The following is a 25,211-nucleotide window of genomic DNA, read 5'->3' as shown; positions in this document are numbered from 1 at the left end:
CTCCCAAGAAAGGTGAGCCCAGATGTGAAAGCAAACAGCACATAAATGAACTCCTGTGGTTATAAAACACTTCAAAACCACTGCGAGTGTCAGTGCTAAACACTATAAAATTAGAATTAACATGATGCCTCATCTGTAATCTGAGGTAAAGTCTACATATTTGTTTGCCTACCATTGCAATAGTATACCAATTCAAAAACTGAATTAATATTTATTATTGGGCCATAACATAATCAGGCTAATAGCCTAACTGAGTAGGTCAGGTTCATAAGGATCAAAGAAGGAGCAAACTGTCCCAGAGGATGATGCAGCAACAGACCCCTCATCCATAAATGTAAAATTTGCTGAAATTTTCTCATAAGTGTAGTAAAAACACTCACTGTAGCTACTTTTGTTACTTTAACCCTCATTACTCGTCATTTAATGAATATACTGTGTACTTTTACCTGAAAAAGTCGTAAAAAAGGAACCTGAAAAGGTATATTTATAGCTTTTAATCAGTCAGCAAATAAAACTAAGAATTAGTTTTGTGTTATTGGGCTATTTTTGGTGGACATTTAAGAGATTAATGTGTGGTTAGTGGTTTAAGCGTTGGGGGGGCTTGGGCACTGCTTGTGCACAGGGCCCAGAATTTGGTGCTACGCCCCTGCTCATACACCTCAATAAGACCTGACATAATTGTGTCAAATTGTCAAAAAAGGGCATAAAATGTGTAATTTAAATGTGTTTTTATTTCAAACTAATATCTTTGTGACCTCTGACCTTGACTGCAGCCTTAAATTCAGCACAAAACAGCATGACATGACCCCTGTTTTGTCCATAAAAATGTTCCAAAGTCTTCAGTCGTTCCATCACCTGGAAGATAATTCTCAGACTTCCACATCTGAAAACTTTAGCATTGAATACTTTTCCTGCACATTTTTCTGATGATTCTAAACTAAGTTACATCAGACAGTTATGGCTCGAGTTTGTTAGTCTTTTTCAAGTCTTTCTTGTGGATGAGGGTCACATCAGAGCGTCCTCCAGGACAGATGGATGGACGGCGGCGGCCTGCAGGCTCTGCAGCAGCCGCTCCACCGTCGCCCTCCGCCCCTCGAAGCGCCTCCATTGAACCAGACCGGCCAGCGCTGCCGCCTGTGTGCTGAGACTGTGATCGGAGCGGCAGCGAAACAAAGCCTCTGCTGACAGACCCAGATCCATCAGGACCGTCTCCCACTCAGGACCAAGCCGGGACGCGAGCCGCGACAGCTCCCGATCCGAAGGAACCTTCTGCAAAGCCAAGTCCGGGAGTCGACAGACGTCAGCGGAGACATCTGTGGAGAAAAGTGACCGAGCTCCGGTTAACTGTCATCAAGAAGTGATTTTACCTCAAAGTTCAGACTTTTACCTCAAAGTTCGAACTTTCACCTCAAAGTTCAGACTTTTACTTCAAAGTAAATTATTTTACCTCAAAGTTCTGACTTTCACCTCAAAGTAAATGATTTTATGTCAAAGTTCGGACTTTTACTTTAAAGTAAATGATTTTATCTCAAAGTTCGGACTTTTACCTCAAAGTTCGGACTTTCACCTCAAAGTTCGGACTTTCACCTCAAAGTTCGAACTTTCACCTCAAAGTTCAGACTTTTACTTCAAAGTAAATTATTTTATCTCAAAGTTCTGACTTTCACCTCAAAGTTCTGACTTTCACCTCAAAGTAAATGATTTTATGTCAAAGTTCGGACTTTTACTTTAAAGTAAATGATTTTATCTCAAAGTTCGGACTTTTACTTCAAAGTTCGGACTTTTACTTCAAAGTAAATGATTTTACCTCAAAGTAAATGATTTTACCTCAAAGTTCGGACTTTTACCTCAAAGTAAATTATTTTACCTCAAAGTAAATGATTTTACCTCAAAGTAAATGATTTTACCGCAAAGTAAATGATTTTATCTCAAAGTTCGGACTTTTATTTCAAAGTAAATGATTTTACCACAAAGTTCGGACTTTTACTTCAAAGTAAATGATTTCACCACAAAGTTCGGACTTTTACTTCAAAGTAAATGATTTCACCACAAAGTTCGGACTTTTACTTCAAAGTAAATGATTTTACCACAAAGTTCGGACTTTTACTTCAAAGTAAATGATTTTACCACAAAGTTCGGACTTTTACTTCAAAGTAAATGATTTTACTTCAAAGTAAATGATTCTACCTCAAAGTAAATGATTTTACCTCAAAGTAAATGATTTTACCTCAAAGTTCGGACTTTTACCTCAAAGTTCGGACTTTCACCTCAAAGTAAATGATTTTATCTCAAAGTTCGGACTTTCACCTCAAAGTAAATGATTTTACCTCAAAGTAAATGATTTTATCTCAAAGTTCGGACTTTTACTTCAAAGTAAATGATTTTACCACAAAGTTCGGACTTTTACTTCAAAGTAAATGATTTTACCACAAAGTTCGGACTTTTACTTCAAAGTAAATGATTTTACCACAAAGTTCGGACTTTTACTTCAAAGTAAATGATTTTACTTCAAAGTTCGGACTTTTACTTCAAAGTAAATGATTTTACTTCAAAGTAAATGATTCTACCTCAAAGTAAATGATTTTACCTCAAAGTAAATGATTTTACCTCAAAGTAAATGATTTTACCTCAAAGTTCGGACTTTTACCTCAAAGTTCGGACTTTCACCTCAAAGTAAATTATTTTACCTCAAAGTAAATGATTTTACCTCAAAGTAAATGATTTTACCTCAAAGTAAATGATTTTATCTCAAAGTTCGGACTTTTATTTCAAAGTAAATGATTTTACCACAAAGTTCGGACTTTTACTTCAAAGTAAATGATTTTACCACAAAGTTCGGACTTTTACTTCAAAGTAAATGATTTTACCACAAAGTTCGGACTTTTACTTCAAAGTAAATGATTCTACCTCAAAGTAAATTATTTTACCTCAAAGTAAATGATTTTACCTCAAAGTAAATGATTTTATCTCAAAGTTTGGACTTTTATTTCAAAGTAAATGATTTTACCACAAAGTTCGGACTTTTACTTCAAAGTAAATGATTTCACCACAAAGTTCGGACTTTTATTTCAAAGTAAATGATTTTACCACAAAGTTCGGACTTTTACTTCACAGTAAATGATTTTACCACAAAGTTCGGACTTTTACTTCAAAGTAAATGATTTTACCACAAAGTTCGGACTTTTACTTCAAAGTAAATGATTTTACCACAAAGTTCGGACTTTTACTTCAAAGTAAATGATTTTACCACAAAGTTCGGACTTTTACTTCAAAGTAAATGATTTTACTTCAAAGTAAATGATTCTACCTCAAAGTAAATGATTCTACCTCAAAGTAAATGATTTTACCTCAAAGTAAATGATTTTACCTCAAAGTTCAGACTTTTACCTCAAAGTTCGGACTTTCACCTCAAAGTAAATGATTTTACCTCAAAGTAAATGATTTTACCTCAAAGTAAATGATTTTACCTCAAAGTAAATGATTTTACCTCAAAGTTCGGACTTTTACCTCAAAGTTCGGACTTTTACTTCAAAGTAAATGATTTTACCACAAAGTTCGGACTTTTGCCTCAAAGTTCTGACTTTCACCTCAAAGTAAATGATTTTATCTCAAAGTTCTGACTTTCACCTCAAAGTTCAGACTTTTACCTCAAAGTTCGGACTTTTACCTCAAAGTTCAGACTTTTACCTCAAAGTTCTGACTTTCACCTAAAGTAAATGATTTTACCTCAAAGTTCAGACTTTTACTTCAAAGTTAACGATTTTACCTCAAAGTTCGGACTTTTACCTCAAAGTTCGGACTTTTACTTCGAAGTTCAGACTTTTACTTCAAAGTTCGGACTTTTATCTCAAAGTAAATTATTCTATCTCAAAGTAAATGATTTTATCTCAAAGTTCAGACTTTTACCTCAAAGTAAACGATTTTACCTCAAAGTTCAGACTTTAACTTCAAAGTTAACGATTTTACCTCAAAGTTTGAACTTTTACCTCAAAGTTCAGACTTTTACTTCAAAGTTCAGACTTTTACTTCAAAGTTCAGACTTTTACTTCAAAGTTCAGACTTTTACTTCAAAGTTCAGACTTTTACTTCAAAGTTCAGACTTTTATCTCAAAGTAAATTATTCTATCTCAAAGTAAATGATTTTATCTCAAAGTTCAGACTTTTACCTCAAAGTAAACGATTTTACCTCAAAGTTCAGACTTTTACCTCAAAGTAAATGATTCTATCTTAAAGTAAATGATTTTATCTCAAAGTAAATGATTTTATCTCAAAGTTCGGACTTTTACTTCAAAGTAAACGATTTTACCTCAAAGTAAACGATTTTACCTCAAAGTTCAGACTTTCACCTCAAAGTAAATGATTCTATCTTAAAGTAAATGATTTTATCTCAAAGTTCGGACTTTTACCTCAAAGTAAAAGATTTTACCTCAAAGTTTGGACTTTTACCTCAAAGTAAACGATTTTACCTCAAAGTTTGGACTTTTACCTCAAAGTATTGATCAAACCTCAGAGCAGGTTTGACATTTTTCTAGTTTTTAAACATTGAACATAAGCAGTGAACTCCTCGCTCTGCTCATAGGTCCAGAGCTTTTTGACGGACAGGTGGAGAGGATAGGAAACTGCACCTCCAGTCCCCGAAGGCGCCCCCCAGGGCTGCAGCCACTCACCCCTCCAACATCATTAAGTAGGTGGAGGACACAGTGGTGGTGGACCTGATCTCAGTACTGGGACACGTTTCAGGAACATTAACAGAGACGACAGGAAAATCATCAAAGCATCTTATATACTAATTTCTGCCTCACTCTGTCAGAACATTTAATTATTCTGGGATGTACGATATAAAACTCAGCTGCGGTGTCGTTGATTCATACTTATTTTGATGGTTTTATTATCTGCTTATTTGTAAAGTTAGTCTTTGTTTTTTGTTTTTAGCTGTAAATTTAATTGGCTAATTATGAGTAACTTTGATAAACTTAAGTGTTTGTTTTATTCAGATTAGTTTTTTGCTAATATTTGTTATTTGTTTAGGATATTTAGATTTGCATGGTTAATATTTTGGTTTATTTTTTGGTAAAACCAAGGCAGCAGCAGCCATTGTTTTCTTTGTTCTTTTGTTTGTTTTACTATATTGAAATAAATCATCCCATAACGCAAGAATTGAGCTTGGACATTCATCTTCTTTTGCCTGCGTTAAACCACAAACCCCATGATGCACCAGTGGCCTTCTGATTTAGTTTGGTTTAAAGTTTAATCTGTTTTTTATGGACAAATGGCCACGACAGCATGTATTACATGTGGTTTCTAGTTCTTGGTTTGGACCTGAAGAACTGAATGAAACAGAAATAACATTCTTTAGTTTCTGATTGTTTTCCATCTTTACCGATCGATTGTTACATCACAGCAAGGTTACAGCAGTTTATGGCACAGTGACCTGCAGTGATTACAGCGAGCTGATAGTAGTTCCACTCTGTGGACCAATGAAACGAGAGCAAACAGACCAGCTGACGTCACCATCAACAACAACCAGACCAACGAAGGTCACAAAACAACAAGGATCTTCCAGCACTGCCACCAGAGTCAGGACCATCCTGTCTCAGAGCAGAGAAACTGCTCCATGCATCTGTTCCTTCAGGACTGAACTACTGTAATTCCTTATTATTGTTCTGTCCCACAGATTCTCTGAAAAGCCTCCAGCTGATCCAAAACCCTGCAGCCAGAGTTCTGATGAGGAGTTTCTAAACTAATTTAAACATAAACATCATCAAGAGACAGTCAGTAATCTGCAGAACATTATTCAAACTGTCTGTAAGTAACAGAAGGCGGAGAAACATCCTGAAAAGCTCAGATATCTGGAGAAGAAGAAGAAACCAGATGTCAGAACAGCTGCTGGACGTAAACTTTTACAGACTTCTCACTACGGCTGTCATCTCTAGCGCCATCAACATGGTGCTGCATCACCATGTGCTACCCTGACCCGACCTGTTTGACCCCAACCCACCGCGTATTACCCTGACCCGTTTGACCCCAAGCAACCCCGTTCCTTGACCCATTTGACCCTAACCCACCACATATGACCCCAACCCCTTCGCGTGTTACCCCGACCCGTTTGACCCCTACCCACCGCGTATTACCCTGACCCGTTTGACCCCAAGCAACCCCGTTCCTTGACCCATTTGACCCTAACCCACCGCATATGACCCCAACCCCTTCGCGTGTTACCCCGACCCGTTTGACCCCTACCCACCGCGTATTACCCTGACCCGTTTGACCCCAAGCAACCCCGTTCCTTGACCCAAACCCACCGCATATGACCCCAACCCCTTCGCGTGTTACCCCGACCCGTTTGACCCCAACCCCTTCGCGTGTTACCCCGACCCGTTTGACCCCTACCCACCGCGTATTACCCTGACCCGTTTGACCCCAAGCAACCCCGTTCCTTGACCCATTTGACCCTAACCCACCGCATTTGACCCCAACCCCTTCGCGTGTTACCCCGACCCGTTTGACCCCTACCCACCGCATATGACCCCAACCCACCGTGTATTACCCCGACCCGTTTGACCCCTACCCACCGCCTATGACCCCAACCCACCGCGCGTTACCCCGACCCGTTTGACCCCAACCCACCGCAGGTTAAACCGATCCGTTTAACCCCAACCCAAACGAGGCATTCAGGAGCAGTGTTTTGTGTTGGAAAGAAGAACACTCCTTGGTTCTGGACTTTGGACTGTGCAGACCTAACATACACAATAAAAGCTAAAGCTAAGAAAAATACATATACACAGTTTATTAGATTAAACTAATTACCATCAGTGTAAAGTTTTAAATTTGAACCTTATGGTTTAATATATCTAAGAATAAGTGAATTGTTCTGTTAGTTTCTTGTTTTTTGTGTCACTCATCAGATCAGAAATCTGTCCTTAAAAAACCTCAGAACGTTTTTAATTAAAGTCCAAAAGGTTTGTTATTCTGAGTTGGACTGGATCAGATTTAAGTTAAATCTGCTGAAACAGAACAGGAAAAGGGATTTTCACTGAAGTGTGAGTCAGCGCCTTCAGACAGGGAGGCAGGACTCCTCCTCCTCCTGCCCCCCCCCCCTTTCCCTCCCTCCTCTCTCCCTTTCTTTATTGGCTGCCTCCTGCTTTCCAGGAATGTTTGGATCGTGTTCCTCATGTGACGCTGATCCCAGTTAATCTAAAACACTCCTGCTCCTTTTCCTCCTGCTACTCCTCCTGCTGCTGCCCCCCCCCCCTCCATCCCCTTTCTTTATTGGCTGCCTCCTGCTTTCCAGGAATCGGCAGCAGCCTCTGGGCCGGATGTTTGGATCGTGTTCCTCATGTGACGCTGATCCCAGTTAATCTAAAACACTCCTCGGAACAGGACTCTGGACTCAGCAGGTTTGGGCCTGAAGTTTGATGGTTCTGATGGTTCCAAACCGACCGCAGACACCTTTACCTGAGAGGTTTACTTCCTCATCTTGAATAAAATGGGTCTGAAGCACTTTTACTGTTAACTTCTTCTTCTTTTTATTAAGAAATAAGTCAACTTTTGTTTATAAAATTCAGAAATCTGACACCAAACTTTGCTAAAAGCCAAACACGTTCCATGTAAAGACTCATTTACCGTTAAACATATTTATTATTTTACAAGTTAAGACATCTTATATTATCTTACCTTCTGACCACTACAGCTCAAATAGAACATGGGGAACAAACTGCTTTAAAGTCTCTCTTTTTAACTCTAATTCAGGTCCGACGGGTCAGCAGGAAGTGGTTTCACACCTGGACCCGGTCTGATGAGGTTTCATAATCAAAACCAACCCCACAAAACCTTTTTAAACCCTGTATTCAGAGTGTTTGTGGGGATCTAGTCCAGATCCAAAAGGTTTGGGTCAGCTGGTTCTGGAGCCACACCTGGTCTCACGTGGCCTTCAGAGAAGAACACCTGCGAAAAGGTTCTGGTTTCGTTCCAAACACTGAAATTCAGGCTTAAACTGTTAACCTGAGTCTTACTCAGTCTTACTCTGGTTAGTCTTCCTCAGGTGAGTCTTACTCGGGTTAATCTTACTCGGGTTAGTCTTCCTCGGGTTAGTCTTACTCGGGTTAATCTTCCTCAGGTGAGTCTTACTCGGGTTAATCTTACTCGGGTTAGTCTTCCTCGGGTTAGTCTTACTCGGGTTAGTCTTACTCGGGTCAGTCTTACTAGGGTTAGTCTTACTCGGGTCAGTCTTACTCGGGTTAGTCCTACTCGGGTCAGTCCTACTCGGGTTAGTCTTCCTCAGGTTAGTCTTCCTCAGGTGAGTCTTCCTCGGGTTAATCTTACTCGGGTTAGTCTTACTCGGGTTAGTCTTACTCGGGTTAGTCTTACTCGGGTTAGTCTTACTCAGGTTAGTCTTCCTCGGGTTTAGTCTTACTCGGGTTAGTCTTACTCAGGTTAGTCTTCCTCGGGTTAGTCTTACTCAGGTTAGTCTTCCTCGGGTTTAGTCTTACTCGGGTTAGTCTTACTCAGGTTAATCTTACTCGGGTTAGTCTTCCTCGGGTTAATCTTACTCGGGTTAGTCTTCCTCAGGTGAGTCTTACTCGGGTTAATCTTACTCGGGTTAGTCTTCCTCGGGTTAGTCTTACTCGGGTCAGTCTTACTCGGGTCAGTCTTACTCGGGTTAGTCTTCCTCAGGTTAGTCTTAGTCAGGTTCGTCTTCCTCGGGTTAGTCTTAGTCAGGTTCGTCTTCCTCGGGTTAGTCTTACTCGGGTTAGTCTTCCTCAGGTTAGTCTTAGTCAGGTTCGTCTTCCTCGGGTTAGTCTTCCTCGGGTTAGTCTTACTCGGGTTAGTCTTACTCGGGTTAGTCTTCCTCAGGTTAGTCTTAGTCAGGTTCGTCTTCCTCGGGTTAGTCTTCCTCGGGTTAATCTTACTCGGGTTAGTCTTCCTCAGGTGAGTCTTCCTCGGGTTAATCTTACTCGGGTTAGTCTTACTCGGGTTAGTCTTACTCGGGTTAGTCTTACTCGGGTTAGTCTTACTCAGGTTAGTCTTCCTCGGGTTTAGTCTTACTCGGGTTAGTCTTACTCAGGTTAGTCTTCCTCGGGTTAGTCTTACTCAGGTTAGTCTTCCTCGGGTTTAGTCTTACTCGGGTTAGTCTTACTCAGGTTAATCTTACTCGGGTTAGTCTTCCTCGGGTTAATCTTACTCGGGTTAGTCTTCCTCAGGTGAGTCTTACTCGGGTTAATCTTACTCGGGTTAGTCTTCCTCGGGTTAGTCTTACTCGGGTCAGTCTTACTCGGGTCAGTCTTACTCGGGTTAGTCTTCCTCAGGTTAGTCTTAGTCAGGTTCGTCTTCCTCGGGTTAGTCTTAGTCAGGTTCGTCTTCCTCGGGTTAGTCTTACTCGGGTTAGTCTTCCTCAGGTTAGTCTTAGTCAGGTTCGTCTTCCTCGGGTTAGTCTTCCTCGGGTTAGTCTTACTCGGGTTAGTCTTACTCGGGTCAGTCTTACTCGGGTTAGTCTTCCTCAGGTTAGTCTTAGTCAGGTTCGTCTTCCTCGGGTTAGTCTTCCTCAGGTTAGTCTTAGTCAGGTTCGTCTTCCTCGGGTTAGTCTTACTCGGGTTAATCTTACTCGGGTTAGTCTTCCTCGGGTTAGTCTTACTCGGGTTAGTCTTACTCGGGTTAGTCTTACTCGGGTTAGTCTTCCTCAGGTTAGTCTTAGTCAGGTTCGTCTTCCTCAGGTTAGTCTTAGTCAGGTTCGTCTTCCTCGGGTTAGTCTTCCTCGGGTTAGTCTTACTCGGGTTAGTCTTACTCGGGTTAGTCTTCCTCAGGTTAGTCTTAGTCAGGTTCGTCTTCCTCGGGTTAGTCTTCCTCGGGTTAGTCTTACTCGGGTTAGTCTTACTCGGGTCAGTCTTACTCGGGTTAGTCTTCCTCAGGTTAGTCTTAGTCGGGTTCGTCTTCCTCAGGTGAGTCTTACTCAGGTTCGTCTTCCTCGGGTTTAGTCTTCCTCGGGTTTAGTCTTCCTCAGGTTAGTCTTACTCGGGTTTAGTCTTCCTCGGGTTTAGTCTTCCTCAGGTTAGTCTTACTAGGGTTAGTCTTACTCAGGTTAGTCTTACTCGGGTTTAGTCTTCCTCGGGTGAGTCTTACTAGGGTTAGTCTTACTCAGGTTAGTCTTCCTCGGGTTAGTCTTCCTCGGGTTAGTCTTCCTCGGTGAGTCTTCCTCGGGTTAGTCTTACTCGGGTCAGTCTTACTAGGGTTAGTCTTACTCAGGTTAGTCTTCCTCAGGTGAGTCTTACTCGGGTTAGTCTTCCTCAGGTGAGTCTTACTCGGGTTAGTCTTCCTCGGGTTAGTCTTACTCGGGTTAGTCTTCCTCAGGTGAGTCTTACTCGGGTTAGTCTTCCTCGGGTTAGTCTTACTCGGGTTAGTCTTACTCGGGTCAGTCTTACTAGGGTTAGTCTTACTCGGGTTCGTCTTCCTCGGGTTAGTCTTACTCAGGTTAGTCTTCCTCAGGTGAGTCTTACTCGGGTTAGTCTTCCTCGGGTTAGTCTTACTCGGGTTAGTCTTACTCGGGTCAGTCTTACTAGGGTTAGTCTTCCTCAGGTTAGTCTTACTCAGGTTCGTCTTCCTCGGGTTAGTCTTACTCAGGTTAGTCTTCCTCGGGTTTAGTCTTCCTCGGGTTAGTCTTCCTCGGGTTAGTCTTACTCGGGTTTAGTCTTCCTCGGGTTTAGTCTTCCTCAGGTTAGTCTTACTCGGGTTTAGTCTTCCTCGGGTTTAGTCTTCCTCAGGTTAGTCTTACTCGGGTTTAGTCTTCCTCGGGTTTAGTCTTCCTCAGGTTAGTCTTACTCGGGTTTAGTCTTACTCGGGTTTAGTCTTCCTCAGGTTAGTCTTCCTCGGGTTTAGTCTTACTCAGGTTAGTCTTACTCGGGTTTAGTCTTCCTCGGGTGAGTCTTCCTCAGGTTAGTCTTACTCTGGTTAGTCTTACTCGGGTTAACAGGTGTGGTTATACTCGGGTTACACCAGGTGGTGTGTGGTCTCTCCTGCTCCGGTCTCACCTGTGGTTCCGGGTCCGGATCCAGGTCCAGCCTGGAGCTCCAGCAGTAGTCTGTCTCGGACCCAGCTGAAGTCCCCCAGGGACCGCAGGAAGGCGTCGAAGGCCCGGGGCCCCCGGCTTGGCAGGAGGTCCAGCAGCTTCAGGCACTTCTTTTGGTTTGACGGCTGAGCCTCGATGTCTTCCGCCTGCGCCCCCGTTAAAATGTCCTCCTGGTACAGAAACGGAACGATGCTGTCGCTGACCAGCAGCTGCTCGGACATTTCCAGTCGGAGCTTCCGGAGCAGAGCTCTGTGTGCGGGCTCCATCTAAACTACTGCTTAACCAGATCAACCATCGCCATGACTTGTCTTGAGATGCGGCTGTTTACACGCACGCGTCCCTCGATGTTATTGTGCTCGTCTAGAAACATGCAAGCGGAACCAAAGTTTTGCGGACTACACTCGTCTCCAAAAAGACTCTTTCAGAGTTCACATGTCCACTTTAGTTTAGTAAAATTTCCGATTCAAACGAATACATGTGTGGATTCACTATTTGTCACCTCTCAGTTCGGCACATGTTTCAGTCAGCAGGTAAAATCATTTAGAAGAAACCACTGCATTTATTCAGGACTGGCTTTGCGCGCAGGGAACATTTACACCAGGAATCAGAGAAATAACGTTTATTTTTAATCTCAAGAAGACGTTTTTGGTGAAACAAATGTCCCCGAATTAATGAGAAAAACCGAAACAGTTCGTCAGTATATGAGGAATTTCAAATTCAATTATTTTAAAATGATTATTTAATTTGTTTCATTTTATAAAATGACCTGCAAAAATGAACCTGCATTTTCTTATTTTAACAGATAACGACAGTAAAGAGGTTACATGAGGAATTTAACACATTATTATTAATCTCCGGAGCCTCTTCTTACAGAATAATACAACTTGACATCATATTTTTCATATATACATTCATATATAAAGGATATCTTTGTTTTATTCTGTGTGTCCAATACTGAAACTCTTTTGCAGCTCATTCATAACAATAACTTCAAAATTAAATGTACAGATTTACCAGGATACAGAAATTGGATATTGTGAGACAACACATTTACATATTTATGTTTGTCTGAGATACACACACACATTATTTATATTATTATTATATATATAATATATATATATAATATATACTAGGGCTGGGGATATTAACGCGTTATTTTTGCATTAACGAATTAATTAATTATCGCCGACAATTATTTGTCTCCATTAACGCAGTTTTTGTCATTTATTTTTGTTTTATTGTAAACGTCTGTTGCTCACCGGCTTTTATTTTGAAAAAGTCCATCGTGAGCGAGCCTAGTATGTTGCTTACTGCTGCGGCTCACAGGAAACAGTCAGAAAAGAAAAGAATGGATGAATGAAACAAACACGGAGAAGGTTGTGGAACTTTTACATTTTCACTTCAAAGTTCTTCCAGGCTGCAGAGACAAAGTTATCTGAAAGCAACGTTGAATTGTCTCATCAGCAGAGTACTTCGGTCATGTGACTGTACAGTTCCAATAAAAGTGCATTATATGCTACTTTTGAATTCATTATTTGATTTTGCGTATAACAATATATATGTATATATATATATATGTATATATATAATATAACAATAACAATGCGATTAATCGTGATTAATCAGAGGAAATCATGTGATTAATGCGATTAAAAAATTTAATATTTGCCCAGCCCTAAGATATATACATATATATAAAACTTATATATATATCTATATATATAGATATATATATACACACAAGATTTAAATGAGGCATCTACATCTTTAACTGGATGTGATATCATTAGACTTTAACCTGCACAGGTTAGTTTTCCTGAATGTGATCAGTTAAAATAATTAAATGTGAGGAAACGACATGGAGCTGAGAAATAAAACAGGGTCAGACGTGATGAAGCACCATACAAAAGTTTTATTGATCTGACAGTCGGGGCTGATCAGTGTTACAGTTTACAGGCAGAACAACGCATGCTTTCAGAGGCTTCTTTACAAAAATGCACCAACAAACAACACAGTGCAACACCATCAATAAATATCTTGAAAAACCCACTCCAGCTGCTCGCCTCGTAAAACCGACCAGCTTCTCCCTGACCTCAACACAGCAGCATCAGGACACGCCCCTTTCACCTGAGCGACCATTCAGAGGCGGGACCTCGTGGAGGGGGAAGAGTCACGCCAACATGGACGACCTTAAGTCAATCGGAGGATCACGCGTCACAGAAAACAGAAAAAAAAAATCCCTGTAGCTCCGCCCACATCAACACTGATTGGTTAAAGGGAAGCTGCCAGATGTTGGTGGTTAAAGAAATCAGATTTATGTTTTATCTTTATTAAACATTTATTTATATCTTTATCTCCAACAACGAGTCGGCCGTTTCCTGTAAAACTACCGAGACTCAGGAACATGTGACGCGTTTTCTCAAATTTCAGCATAATTTATGTGGAGTTCTGGGCGGAGCCTGATCAGGCCACTGATTCTGACCAATCAGAGTGGGTCATTCTGCTTTTAAACCTGCAGCTTAACAGGAACTTTAACAGTCAGCGATTTATCCTTAAATAATGTTTTTATTTCCTTTAATTCATTAAAATCTGGATAAATGTGTCACAGTTTCAGTATAAACCCAAGATTTAAGAGTAAAATTAGCTGAAATGTTCTCATAAGTGTAGTAAAAACACTCACTGTAGCTACTTTTGTTACTTTAACCGTCATTACTTGTCATTTGATGAATATACTGTGTACTTTTACCTGAAAAAGTCATTTTAAAGTCGTAAAAAAGGAGCCTGAAAAGCTTCTCAGACGGTTTCTCTGTAACTTTGGTCTGTAAAGTGCCCAAAGACGCGAGCTGTGTGACTCAAACTGAGCTGCTAACGTGCTGAATGCAGATCAGGTGTGAACAGGCGGCACAAATCCAGGACAAGAGGGTCAGAATGTAGTTCTGCTTGGTTCTGAGCAGCGTTTTGGGGGTTAAATAACGAACATGGCATCAGAAGAGCTCAACAACAACACACGCTGTGTTTGATGATTTCCTGCGATCTGATTGGCTCACAGCGGCAGAGTACTACAAGCTGCTGCTGGGACAAAGTCTACAGGAGCCCAGAGAGGTCAAACCGATGTCTTCATTCAAGCAGCCTGTTTTTTTTCACCTGAAAGCATCAACAACTCAGAGCAGGTCAACGAGGCAACCTCACGGCCGCCGATCGGCCAATCGCAGCGCTCCGTTCGCCGTGTTTACGAGGGCTCTGACCAGAGGGAAAACTCGGGTAAATGTTGATTCTGGCACCAAGTCAATCGTTTTCTAACAACCGCAGAGACTTCCTGGGACCAGTGACGTCGTTTCAAACTGACAGCATCAAACGTTCCACCAGATTCTTTAGGAAAACAGACGAAAAAGTCCATTTATTTGTTTATTTACCAGCCGTCTGTCCTCCAAACTGAGCCTGATAACATTTTAAAGACCAAACAAACAATCTCAGAAGACGAAACCTCAGCTGAGTTGAATTCATGCAGAGAAACCACGATGGAGTTGAACATTAGGAAACCAGAGAAGCGTCTTTAAGCGAAAATTAAGTTAAACCACATTTTAAATCAAAGATACTGTGAAGATCTGCAGTTTGATGACGTCATCAAGAGGAGGAGGAGCTACAGACTGACGGCTGATTGGACAGAGACGGTCTGTCGCAGCACCTGGTGGCCATCGCTGGTACTGCACACACCAGTGTATTTACGATACATTCGCCGTCAGATCCCATGGACTCTTTTACACCTTCACTGCTGCTTTTACGTCTAAATTCCTCAGATTAACTCTGGATTATCGTTCTTTTTGCTGGAAAACAGTTTGAAACCATCTCAGTGTGAAAACCATCGAACCGTTTCACAGCTGAAGGTTTGTTGGTTTTCTTCACCTTACACCAAACGTTATAATCCGCTGAAATTTGAAGTATAAACGGTAAAAAACACACCGCCGCCGGCGGCGCCGGATTAAAGGACGGTTGGTGTGTTTTTGAGCTTCAGACTGGCACCATCTGCAGCCAATCAGAGTTCAGGACTGACCCAAAGCTTTCTTAGAGCTTCTTTTCAGAGGAGACGACCCGTTGGGCCTCTCCGGTTTGACTTAAAGCTGCACTAAATGACTGACAGACGAACAGTTATTTGGCATTTCTCTTAAACCTTTTCAGGCAGCAGGTAATCGCCTCCGATCAGAGTTATTGATCAGAGTTAATGATCATTCTGCTGTTTCAGAGGGGAACTCGCAGACATTTCCCCTCCAGGTCTTTCTGTGGCGCCCCGGGTCAGTGACAGAACCACAGAAAGGTCACGTAAACTGCCTCGGCTGGGCGGCCGCGGCGGCGTCCTGCTGCTCGCCGCTTGTCCCGTCAGAGCAGGGCGCGATGGGATTGGGCGGCGGTCTACACGTTGTAGGTGTAGTCCATCAGGTAGGCCTTCAGCCTGTTGGGAATGGGCAGGTCCTGGACCTGCCTCGTCGTCCCGTTGATGGCGATGCGGCAGAGGTGCTGCAGCGACGGCGTGGCCACGTACACGGGCTTGGTGAGCAGCAGCTGCACCGTGCCGTTGGGCCCCGCCGCCGAGGCCTGAGCCGCCGCCGCGGTGGCGCCGCTGCTCCTGGACAGCTGGACGTAGTGCTCCACCAGGTGGACCACGCTGTCAAACTGCCTCAGTTTGGGCTTCACCAGCACCACAGAGTCCAGCTTGAATTTTCCGTGTTTGCACTCGATTCGTAGGTTGGTGGGACCCGCCGACGTCATGGCAGAGATGGTGAACAGGTAATCCCTCTGGGAGCTGTCCCGGAGCAGGAAGGTGCCCTCAGGCGCGTCCTGCAGGATCTCTTTGGCCTCATTAGCAGTCAGACTGCCCCAGTACCAACCTGAGAACACAACAAGCGACACAGTGTCAGCGAAACCCGTCTTTGTTTGGCCTTTATTGGCTGATTTAGGAAAAAACTGAACTGAAATCTGTCCCTGAACCTGATCTAGTTCAGGCTAACGTGGCTAACGCCTGTTAGCAGAGTCACATCTGCTCTGCAGCTGCTGGCCGAACCACAGAAACTGTGAGGAAACCGCCTCCTCTGGGACGCAGAAAACATCTCTTCCTACCCGTGTTCCTGAGCTCCTTCATGGCCGAGGCGATGCGCCTCTCCTCCGACTCCACAGCGCCGGCGCCGCCGGCTCGCCTGTCGTCCTGAATGCTTTCGGAGGACTGGCAGGTCATTGGACAGCCTGCTTTTAGGCCCAGAGCTGAACATAGACGAGGTCCGTGGGACACCGTGACTCAGAGACCCGCACAGTCCTGGAAAGTCAATGAGAGCCGTCAGTTTCATTTCTGTGAGCCGGAGAAGCAGAAAAGCAGCAGAAATGCAGCATAAAGAGTCTTTTTAGACTGAAATGTGCCAATTAAAACGCTGTCTGGATAAAAGCAGCGTTTGCTCTCCTTTCCCTTTAAAAGCTGAGCCAATAAACAAACTGTAAAACAATCTGAAGCTTTTTCAGTGCAAACATCAGCATTTAGCTCATGGTTGTAAGAACATTTTGTAAAGCTGCTTTTCTCTGGAAACAGCCTCATTTCAAAGGATTAAGGCTGTTGAACACTGTGAGCGGGGAGCTCCTCTGTTGCATGTTCAGCTTTAGTATCTGCAGTGAATGCATCTGTGACCATGAGCAGAAATGCTATAAAACCATATATATATAACCCATAAATGCACATTTATGCGATGCTACAAAGCAAATCAGTCTGTCTTCATCTCTATTTCAGGTCCAGTTTCACTTTAAAACAGATTCTATGAAGAAATATCTGAGTTTTTTTCTTTCAAAAGATGATAATAATACAGTCCAATTCATTGTAATCATAATCCAGTTCATTAAATAAAGAAATAGTCCAATTTATTCATACAGAACCAGTTCAAAAACAATTTCCTGGCTAAAGAAACCAATAGATTGAACTGAAACTTCTCTTTAGTTAATGACAATAATGCCAAATGTACATAATATCATGATAATAAGGAAATACCATCTAGAGTAACTATATAACTAGACAATTTCTCCCTGAAGCGCTCAGGTCCAAAGAGAACAACTTCAGTTTTGTCTGAATTTAGAAGCAGACAGTTCTGAGTCATCCAGGTCTTTATGTCTTTAAGACAGGCTTGTAGTCTGACCAACCTATTGGTTTCATCTGGTTTCATAGATAAGTACAGCTGAGTATCATCAGCATAACAATGGAACTTTATGCCATGCTGTCTGATAATGTTACCTAATGGAAGCATGTATAAAGTGAAAAGAATCGGTCCAAGCACAGAACCCTGAGGAACTCCATGACTTACTCTGGTGTGTGAGGAAGATTCTTCATTTACAAGAACAAACTGGAATCTATCAGATAAATATGACTTAAACCAGCCTAATGCAGTTCCTTTAATCCCAATAACATGTTCAAGTCTCTGTAACAGAATGCTGTGATCGATCGTATCAAATGCAGCACTGAGATCCAACAGGACAAGAAACAAGTCCGCTATCAGAGGCTAAGAGGAGATCATTGGTAACTTTCACCAGTGCTGTTTCTGTGCTATGATGCACTCTGAATCCTGACTGAAACTCTTCAAACAGATTATTTCTATGTAAATGTCGCCTCACAGCATGACATCACCGTGACATCACTGTGACATCACTACAGGTGATTCTCAGGGTCAAGAAAGGTTCCTTAACAGCGTCATAAAGTAATTCATGTGGCGACATTTAACAGATGCTGTGTTCGAAAAGCACCCACAATCCTTTGCACATGTTGAAGAAGAGTTTGATTTAACTTGATTGATTGATTGATTGATTGATTCAGAGTGTAAATGATCACAGTTCAGCCGACACAACTTGGGTCAATAATTAGCCAACACTTCAGAATCAAGAGTAGGTTTTTTAAGTAAAGGTTTAATTACAGCAACCTTAAAAGTCTGAGGTACATATCCTGTCAACAAAGACAGATTGATCAAATCCAATATGGAAGTATTGATTAAGGGGAAAACCTCCTTGAACAGTCTGGTTGGGATTGGGTCTAACATACAAGTTGATGGTTTAGAAGAGACTATTACTGTTGTTAGCTCAGAAAGATCAACTGGGCAGAAGCCGTCTAAATACAAATCAGGTTCTAAAGATACTTCTAAAGCTGCTCTACTTGATGATACATCAGTGATAATAGTGGGAAGGATTCCATTAATCTTCTCTCTGATAGAAACAATTTTATTGATAAAGAATCTCATGAAATCATCACTGCTGAGAGTTAAAGGAATACATGGCTCAACAGAGCTCGGACTCTTTGTCAGCCTGGCAGCAGCGCTGAAAAGAAACCTGGGATTATTCTGGCTACAGCGCTGAAGAGAAACCTGGGATTATTCTTATTCTCTTCTATCAATAATGAATAATAAGCAGTTCTAGCTTTACGAAGGGCTTTCTTATACGTTATTAAACTCTTACCAGCTTTCTGGTAAAAAAAAAGAAACCTGGGATTGTTCTGGCTACAGCGCTGAAGAGAAACCTGGGATTGTTCTTATTCTCTTCCATGTCTCTGCTTTAAAGCAGCTGTGAATTATACCAAGGAGCCAACCTCTGACTGATTACCTTCCTTTTCAGAGGGGAAACACATTCAAGGCTCTGAAAGCTTCTTTCCTCTCAGAGGGGAATGTATTCAGAGGCTTATGACCGCTGAACTCTTTCTGTTTGAGAGGATTTTCTCAGTAGATTTAATATCTGAACCCAACATGACGACCTTCACCCTGAACGATTATTTCCATTAAAACACGAGCTGCAAAACAGGCCATTTCACATCGAAATGTAAAGAAATACATTTTACAAGCAAAGACTTAGCAAAGAACATGAGCCAGCAACTAAAAACAGCCTTTTTCATCTCCTCAGTAACTAAGTGAAGAAAAGCTCCTTCATCTGAAACTCAACAAGGATTTTCTTTCACTTCACATCTGGATTAAACACCAAGACCAAATCTGTTCGACGTGTTTAAATAATTAGGACCAGAGCGTCTCTTTGTGTTGCCGTGGAGATAAAAAGCATTATTTAATCATCATCCCCAACATCTTAATGCTGTTAGAGTCAAATAACGCATCGAAAGGTGGAAAATCATGGAGTTTCCACTCAGATCTGCTGCGATTACGTCCTTTTTAGGCATTTTACTGCCTCTGCACTGACGAAAATGTCACTTCAGTGACAAATAAATACAGATATTTATCCATTTAAACAGCAAAAGTGAAGAAGTGGACCTCCTGCTTTCAGTGAAGAAGCACATTTCTGGTGTCCATGAGCTGCGTTTTCTGGGAAAATGCCTCTAAAAGTGTTTTTTTTTTGGATCTTTGGTCTGGAAACCATCCAAACAGCAGCAGGAAACGTGTTGGGGAACATTTCTGACTTTTATTCTGTAAAAAACGTTCCAGAGGCTGCTTCAAAAGGAGCAAATCTGCGTTTTTATCCTTCAGAAGCCGAGATAAGACCGCTTTATTCCAGCAGTTTAGTGTTAGTTTGGTACCGGAGACCTCGGACCGGAACCAGGACTGAGCTGCTGCAGCCACCTGAGGTCCCTCACATTCCTGCGCTCTTACGCAACGCCCAGGTGTGTGTGAGCGCGGCACCGTGCACACTCAGCCGTGTGGCAGCATGCTGGGAGCTGCTGGTGCACGAGCGGCAGCCCAACCTCTGCTGACCCCCCCCCCCAGCCACATGGAAGAGGAGGGAAAAACCCAGAAAAAACCTTCAGTTTGGACCTTTGAGAGCAGAATTAGAGGTTCTGAACTGATTAAATATATAGAAAGTCTGTGTGATGAAGAGTAAAACCAGAACCTGAAACCAGAACCAGAACCTTAAACCAGAACCTGAAACCAGAACCTGAAACCAGAACCAGAACCTTAAACCAGAACCTGAAACCAGAACCTGAAACCAGAGCCTTAAACCAGAACCTTAAACCTTAAACCAGAACCTTAAACCAGAACCTGAAACCAGAACCTGAAACCAGAACCAGAACCTTAAACCAGAACCTGAAACCAGAACCTGAAACCAGAGCCTTAAACCAGAACCTTAAACCTTAAACCAGAACCTTAAACCAGAACCTGAAACCTTAAACCAGAGCCTTAAACCAGAACCTTAAAACTTAAACCAGAACCTTAAACCTTAAACCAGAACCTTAAACCAGAACCTGAAACCTTAAACCAGAGCCTTAAACCAGAACCTTAAAACTTAAACCAGAACCTTAAACCTTAAACCAGAACCTTAAACCTTAAACCAGAACCTTAAACCAGAACCTGAAACCAGAACCTTAAACCAGAACCTTTAACCTTAAACCAGAACCTTAAACCAGAACCTTAAACCAGAACCTTAAACCAGAACCTTAAACCAGAACCTTAAACCAGAACCTTTTGCATGAAGCTGCATTCATCACAGCAAGCCGCTGCAGGTGCTTCTGTTCGGGCTGTTTTCAGTGTCCGTGCGCGTGAGCGCAGCCCCCTGCCCGCTGTTTTCAGTCCGTGCGCGTGAGCGCAGCCCCCTACCCGCTGTTTTCAGTCCGTGCGCGTGAGCGCAGCCCCCTGCCCTCACCTAAAGGTGCCAGATAAATGTGAGCGGACACACCTGAGAGGCTCCGGTTAGCGGCGCCGGTTCATCCGCCGCCAGCCGTCCGACATGTCCGCGGAACCGAGCCGAGTCCGGGCCGGCGGAGCGGCTTCTGTCCCGGGCGGCTCGCCCGCCTGTCCTCTGCCGTTTCCTGCTGTCACAAATGGCGGGTGGAGCGGAGACGCACGCACGTCCCAGCCGCGGGTCCCCGCCGTCCGTCCGTCCGTCCGCCCGCGGTGGAGCTCCTGAGACCCGCCGAACAACCGAAGCACCGCGTCCGTCCGCCTGTCACCGAGCTGGGGACCGCCGTGTGCAGCCCGCTGACTAATAACCGATATCACCATAAACACAAAAGCAGCATTTCCAGGAACTTTCCAGGAATACGGTCACGTGCTGCGCACAGCGAGCGATTTAAGGTGGACCGCGCACACGAGTCCCGCCTTTGTGAGGACCCAAACCTCTCACTGCTGACCTGTTAGCGCGTGCTGTTGGACCAGGTGTGCACGTGAAACGGGTCCCGCTTCGGATGTTTGTCCAAACATGTCCTCACAGTGACGACATTTAGCCCCCGCGACGGCTGAATTAGACGAGTCCCCACAAACATAAGAAGACGTGTATACACACACACACACGGGGGTTCGTTCCAACATCCTTCTGAGGACCGTGTAAATACAATGTGTTTCCAGGCTCCTCAGCGGGACCAAACCTGTCCCAAAACAGTGAAATCCTCCTCATGATGTGTCCTCACGCATCAGAAATGCCCCCGTAGCGTAGAAATGTCCACGTGGAACCGAAATATCCTAACAGGGCTTTTGTTGGAGGTGATTAAATGTCTAAAACGTCACTAAACGTGCACACAACACCAGCTGTAGGTCATTTTAAATAAAATAAAATTCTGAGATTTTAAAGAAGTGTAATCAGTTCTAAGTGTACTGATGTTGTGTTTACAAAGTTTGAAAGATTTCTGAATGAACAATCTCAGGTCTGGTTCTCATTAGTACTGCATTTCCTCTTTGTTTTAATATCTGTTGTTGCTCTTCAGTCACTTTATGCAGACTTTTCCTCAAACTCTCCCGACAAATGAAACTGTAAAGTTGAGATTTTATGCTTGTAGAAGACCTCAGATCTCTTGAAGACTCAGTAATTAAATCATTTTGTCTCACACTGGTGAAGAAAAGTGTCACTTTTGCCATTAGTTATCAGGACTTGTGTTGTTCGGCTCACAATCCTGATGAATTCTGAATTCAGCAGCTTCTTTTTTCAGCTGGCCTGGTCCCTGAGTCTCTGCTGCCACCTGCTGGTCAACTGCAGCAGCTTCACATACTTAAACAGGGAAAACAAACTGGTCTTCAAAGGTGCTGCAAGCGTTAATTTCATGATACTTTCTAACACTTGCGCTTGAATTATTTACCACTTTATTAGCCACTTCCGGTTCAATTACAGCCCTGCTTCCTGATCTGACCTTTGGGGGATCTGGGCTCAGCACTCTTTGCAGACATTCAAGGCCGTGCAAAGTCCAAAAGAAAACTGCAATTCCGGACCATAGTTAGTCCAACATCCTCTGCCATTTTGGGACATTTGACTTGACTTAACAGCTGACTTTCATTTGCTGCCATGTGAAGCACTTTGTTCTACGTCTCTATGGCCGGTTTCAGCGGCCTGCAGTCAGACCGCCAACCGCCAGGTCCATCCGCAATGCATCAGCCCCTCAAGGCCCCTCGGTTGGAGGTGGGTTCACAGGATGGTCTCTTCCACCCAGAGTCCTGCCGCCACTCACCTTCTCGTACAATGCAACGGTCCACGAAACCACAGGTTTTGCACCCTTTCTGTTGATGTTCGGCAGGATTCCCAGGTTGCCTGTGGACATGATGTTTCAGTCCAAGTCAAGCAGACTGAGCTTTACAACCGCAAGGTGAGGGGTGCGGCTGTGGAGGTTGGGGATAGAGTCTTGTTGGCTAACAAAGGAGAATGAGGTTGGAGGAAGCTGGCTGATCGCTGGGAGAGTCACCTCTACACTGTTGTGGAAAAACAGGATAGCACTCACACCTTCAGGCTCAGGAACTGTGCCACGAACCAGGAGAAGGTGGTCCACAGGAACCTCATTATGCCTGTGAACTTCCTACCTGTCCCTGCGGACCCAGAGGATGGCGGATCCTTTGACAGTTCCCTAACTGCTGAGGCAGGTGCTGAACATGATGGTTCAACTGTTCTCCCTGGCAAGGGACCCGAAGACAGGACTATCTTTTGGATCTCTCAGCTCCCAGTCTCCAAGGTCCCAGCTCCCAGGCTCCAAGGTCCCAGCTCCCAGTCTCCAAGGTCCCAGCTCCCAGGCTCCAAGGTCCCAGCTCCCAGGCTCCAAGGTCCCAGCTCCCAGTCTCCAAGGTCCCAGCTCCCAGTCTCCAAGGTCCCAGCTCCCAGTCTCCAAGGTCCCAGCTCCCAGTCTCCAAGGTCCCAGCTCCCAGGCTCCAAGGTCTCAGCTCCCAGGCTCCAAGGTCCCAGCTCCCAGTCTCCAAGGTCCCAGCTCCCAGTCTCCAAGGTCCCAGCTCCCAGTCTCCAAGGTCCCAGCTCCCAGTCTCCAAGGTCCCAGCTCCCAGTCTCCAAGGTCCCAGCTCCCAGTCTCCAAGGTCCCAGCTCCCAGGCTCCAAGGTCCCAGCTCCCAGTCTCCAAGGTCCCAGCTCCCAGTCTCCAAGGTCCCAGCTCCCAGTCTCCAAGGTCCCAGCTCCCAGTCTCCAAGGTCCCAGCTCCCAGTCTCCAAGGTCCCAGCTCCCAGGCTCCAAGGTCCCAGCTCCCAGTCTCCAAGGTCCCAGTCTCCAAGGTCCCAGCTCCCAGGCTCCAAGGTCCCAGCTCCCAGTCTCCAAGGTCCCAGCTCCCAGTCTCCAAGGTCCCAGCTCCCAGTCTCCAAGGTCCCAGCTCCCAGTCTCCAAGGTCCCAGCTCCCAGGCTCCAAGGTCCCAGCTCCCAGTCTCCAAGGTCCCAGTCTCCAAGGTCCCAGCTCCCAGGCTCCAAGGTCCCAGCTCCCAGTCTCCAAGGTCCCAGCTCCCAGGCTCCAAGGTCCCAGCTCCCAGTCTCCATCGGTCGACTACTATGGATGATGTGGATGACCAGCCAGGATCTGACACACCTGACCGGCTTGATCCTGACAATCCAGATGACACCAGATCTGCCAAACTGAACCAGTCCGACCCTTGTGGTCCTGTTGTTGATGCTGACTGTTCTGTCGACTTACCGGACTCTCAACCTACTGCCCCCACTCTTTCTGTTGCCTTGCTGCCTTCTGATGCTGGTTCTGTTATCGCATCAGAGGAATACGGACAAGGTGTGGGAGGGTTGTTAGACCAGTTGTCAGACTTATTCAGAACATGCATCAGAAAGTTCTTGCTGGCCGCTAGCGTTATTTCATGTATCCTTACCTTAAATATGTGGTTATTGGCTCTATTTTTAGGAGTTTTTGGTGAATTTGCGTGCTGCTGTACTGACACGATACCTGAGTAATTTGACATCTATGTGGGCATGTTTTTCCTATGAGTGTCGGAAGGCTTTGCAACCCTTCCTCATTCTGATTCTTAAGGAATAAACCCTTTGACTGGAGTATTTGGTATCTGCGAGATTTGCAGCACTGTACACTTTGGTATTCTTTGTTTTTTTTTTAAAAATGTTTTATTACCCATTTCCTTTTCTTGATATGTTGTTGGTGCCTGGTATGGTCAAGCTCCTGACCCTATCGCGAAAGCTTAGCACAGTCACCCTCCGAAGAAACCTCATTTCAGCTGCTTGTATCCGCAACCTCATTCCACTTGAGGCAGAGACACATCCCTGACCCAGAGTACTCTCCCTTTGTCCAGTTATATTCACATTTCCTTATATTATGGTGGTAGAAATAAGAAATATATCATTAAAGATTTAATTTAATTTCATATCATTTCAGGTTAGTTTAAATTCAGATTAATTTAATTTAGAAAATCTAATTTAATTCCTTTTTTGTTGACTGTAGCAAGTTAAAAAAAAAAAGCTGGATTGATGAGTATGTGGGCAACTACTACAATAAAAGTAATATCCTTTTGTTTGATTAATTTTTGGTTTAAAAGATTGATTTTCACTGGTGTTATATTGTTTTTTTTACTGCTCGTGTGCTTTTTAAGAGAGAAAGAAAAGGATCAGGAGGCCACTGTACGACTCACATCATAATCTATCGCACTAGATTTCAGGCTTCATATAAATGTTATTTTAAAATCATTTAAGTGGTTTAGTTTAAGTGGTACACAGTAACAGAAAGACTATGATTGGGGGCGGCTTATGGCTTTAAGGCTCTGGTAGTCTCTCTGAGAGTCTATGCCTGGGGAAGGTCTGGGTTACTTTGGGAAAGCCCAGGTGTCGGTGAGTTGGTGCGGGTCCTGGTGTCCAGCTGGTTGCTCAGGGGCCTCTGATGTGTTGTTTTTCAGGAGGTTGTGGCAGTGCTTTTCCCCTGTTGGGGGTTGCTTGGGCTGGCCCGGTTGATGATGGGTCTCAGGTTCAGGCTGCTGTGAATGTTGAGACTTTGTGGGTTT

At 43.7% G+C, this 25,211-nt stretch overlaps 2 protein-coding genes across 2 annotated transcripts; both read right to left on the bottom strand.

The window, feature by feature from the left end:
• Positions 1–562: 562 nt before the first annotated feature.
• Positions 563–11,535, bottom strand: cradd (CASP2 and RIPK1 domain containing adaptor with death domain). The gene is made up of 2 exons (XM_072377294.1): positions 11,022–11,535; positions 563–1,313 (listed from the first exon to the last, which is right to left on the bottom strand). The coding sequence occupies exons 1-2, from the start codon at positions 11,323–11,325 to the stop codon at positions 1,006–1,008; spliced, it is 612 nt and encodes a 203-aa protein (XP_072233395.1). The 5' UTR covers positions 11,326–11,535; the 3' UTR covers positions 563–1,005.
• Positions 11,536–12,954: 1,419 nt separating this feature from the next.
• socs2 (suppressor of cytokine signaling 2) lies at positions 12,955–20,769 on the bottom strand. The gene is made up of 3 exons (XM_072377651.1): positions 20,687–20,769; positions 16,175–16,367; positions 12,955–15,945 (listed from the first exon to the last, which is right to left on the bottom strand). The coding sequence occupies exons 2-3, from the start codon at positions 16,287–16,289 to the stop codon at positions 15,470–15,472; spliced, it is 591 nt and encodes a 196-aa protein (XP_072233752.1). The 5' UTR covers positions 16,290–16,367; positions 20,687–20,769; the 3' UTR covers positions 12,955–15,469.
• Positions 20,770–25,211: the final 4,442 nt, after the last annotated feature.

The sequence above is a fragment of the Leuresthes tenuis genome, unplaced genomic scaffold (assembly GCF_036924035.1).
Source record: "Leuresthes tenuis unplaced genomic scaffold, fLeuTen1.0.hap1 SCAF_23, whole genome shotgun sequence".
Lineage (NCBI taxonomy): Eukaryota > Metazoa > Chordata > Actinopteri > Atheriniformes > Atherinopsidae > Leuresthes > Leuresthes tenuis.
The sequence above is the reverse complement of the archived record's forward strand: the minus strand, read 5'-3'. Positions and strand labels throughout refer to the sequence as shown.

Bases quoted from the DNA above. Each gene is read 5' to 3' on its own strand.
- cradd (XM_072377294.1), bottom strand. From the start codon at position 11,325: ATGGAGCCCGCACACAGAGCTCTGCTCCGGAAGCTCCGACTGGAAATG. The intron at 1,314-11,021 runs GTGAGACCGGAG...TTTTCTCCACAG, and splicing joins ATCCGGACCCGGAACCACAG to ATGTCTCCGCTGACGTCTGT.
- socs2 (XM_072377651.1), bottom strand. From the start codon at position 16,289: ATGACCTGCCAGTCCTCCGAAAGCATTCAGGACGACAGGCGAGCCGGC. The intron at 15,946-16,174 runs GTAGGAAGAGAT...TTGTGTTCTCAG, and splicing joins GAAGGAGCTCAGGAACACGG to GTTGGTACTGGGGCAGTCTG.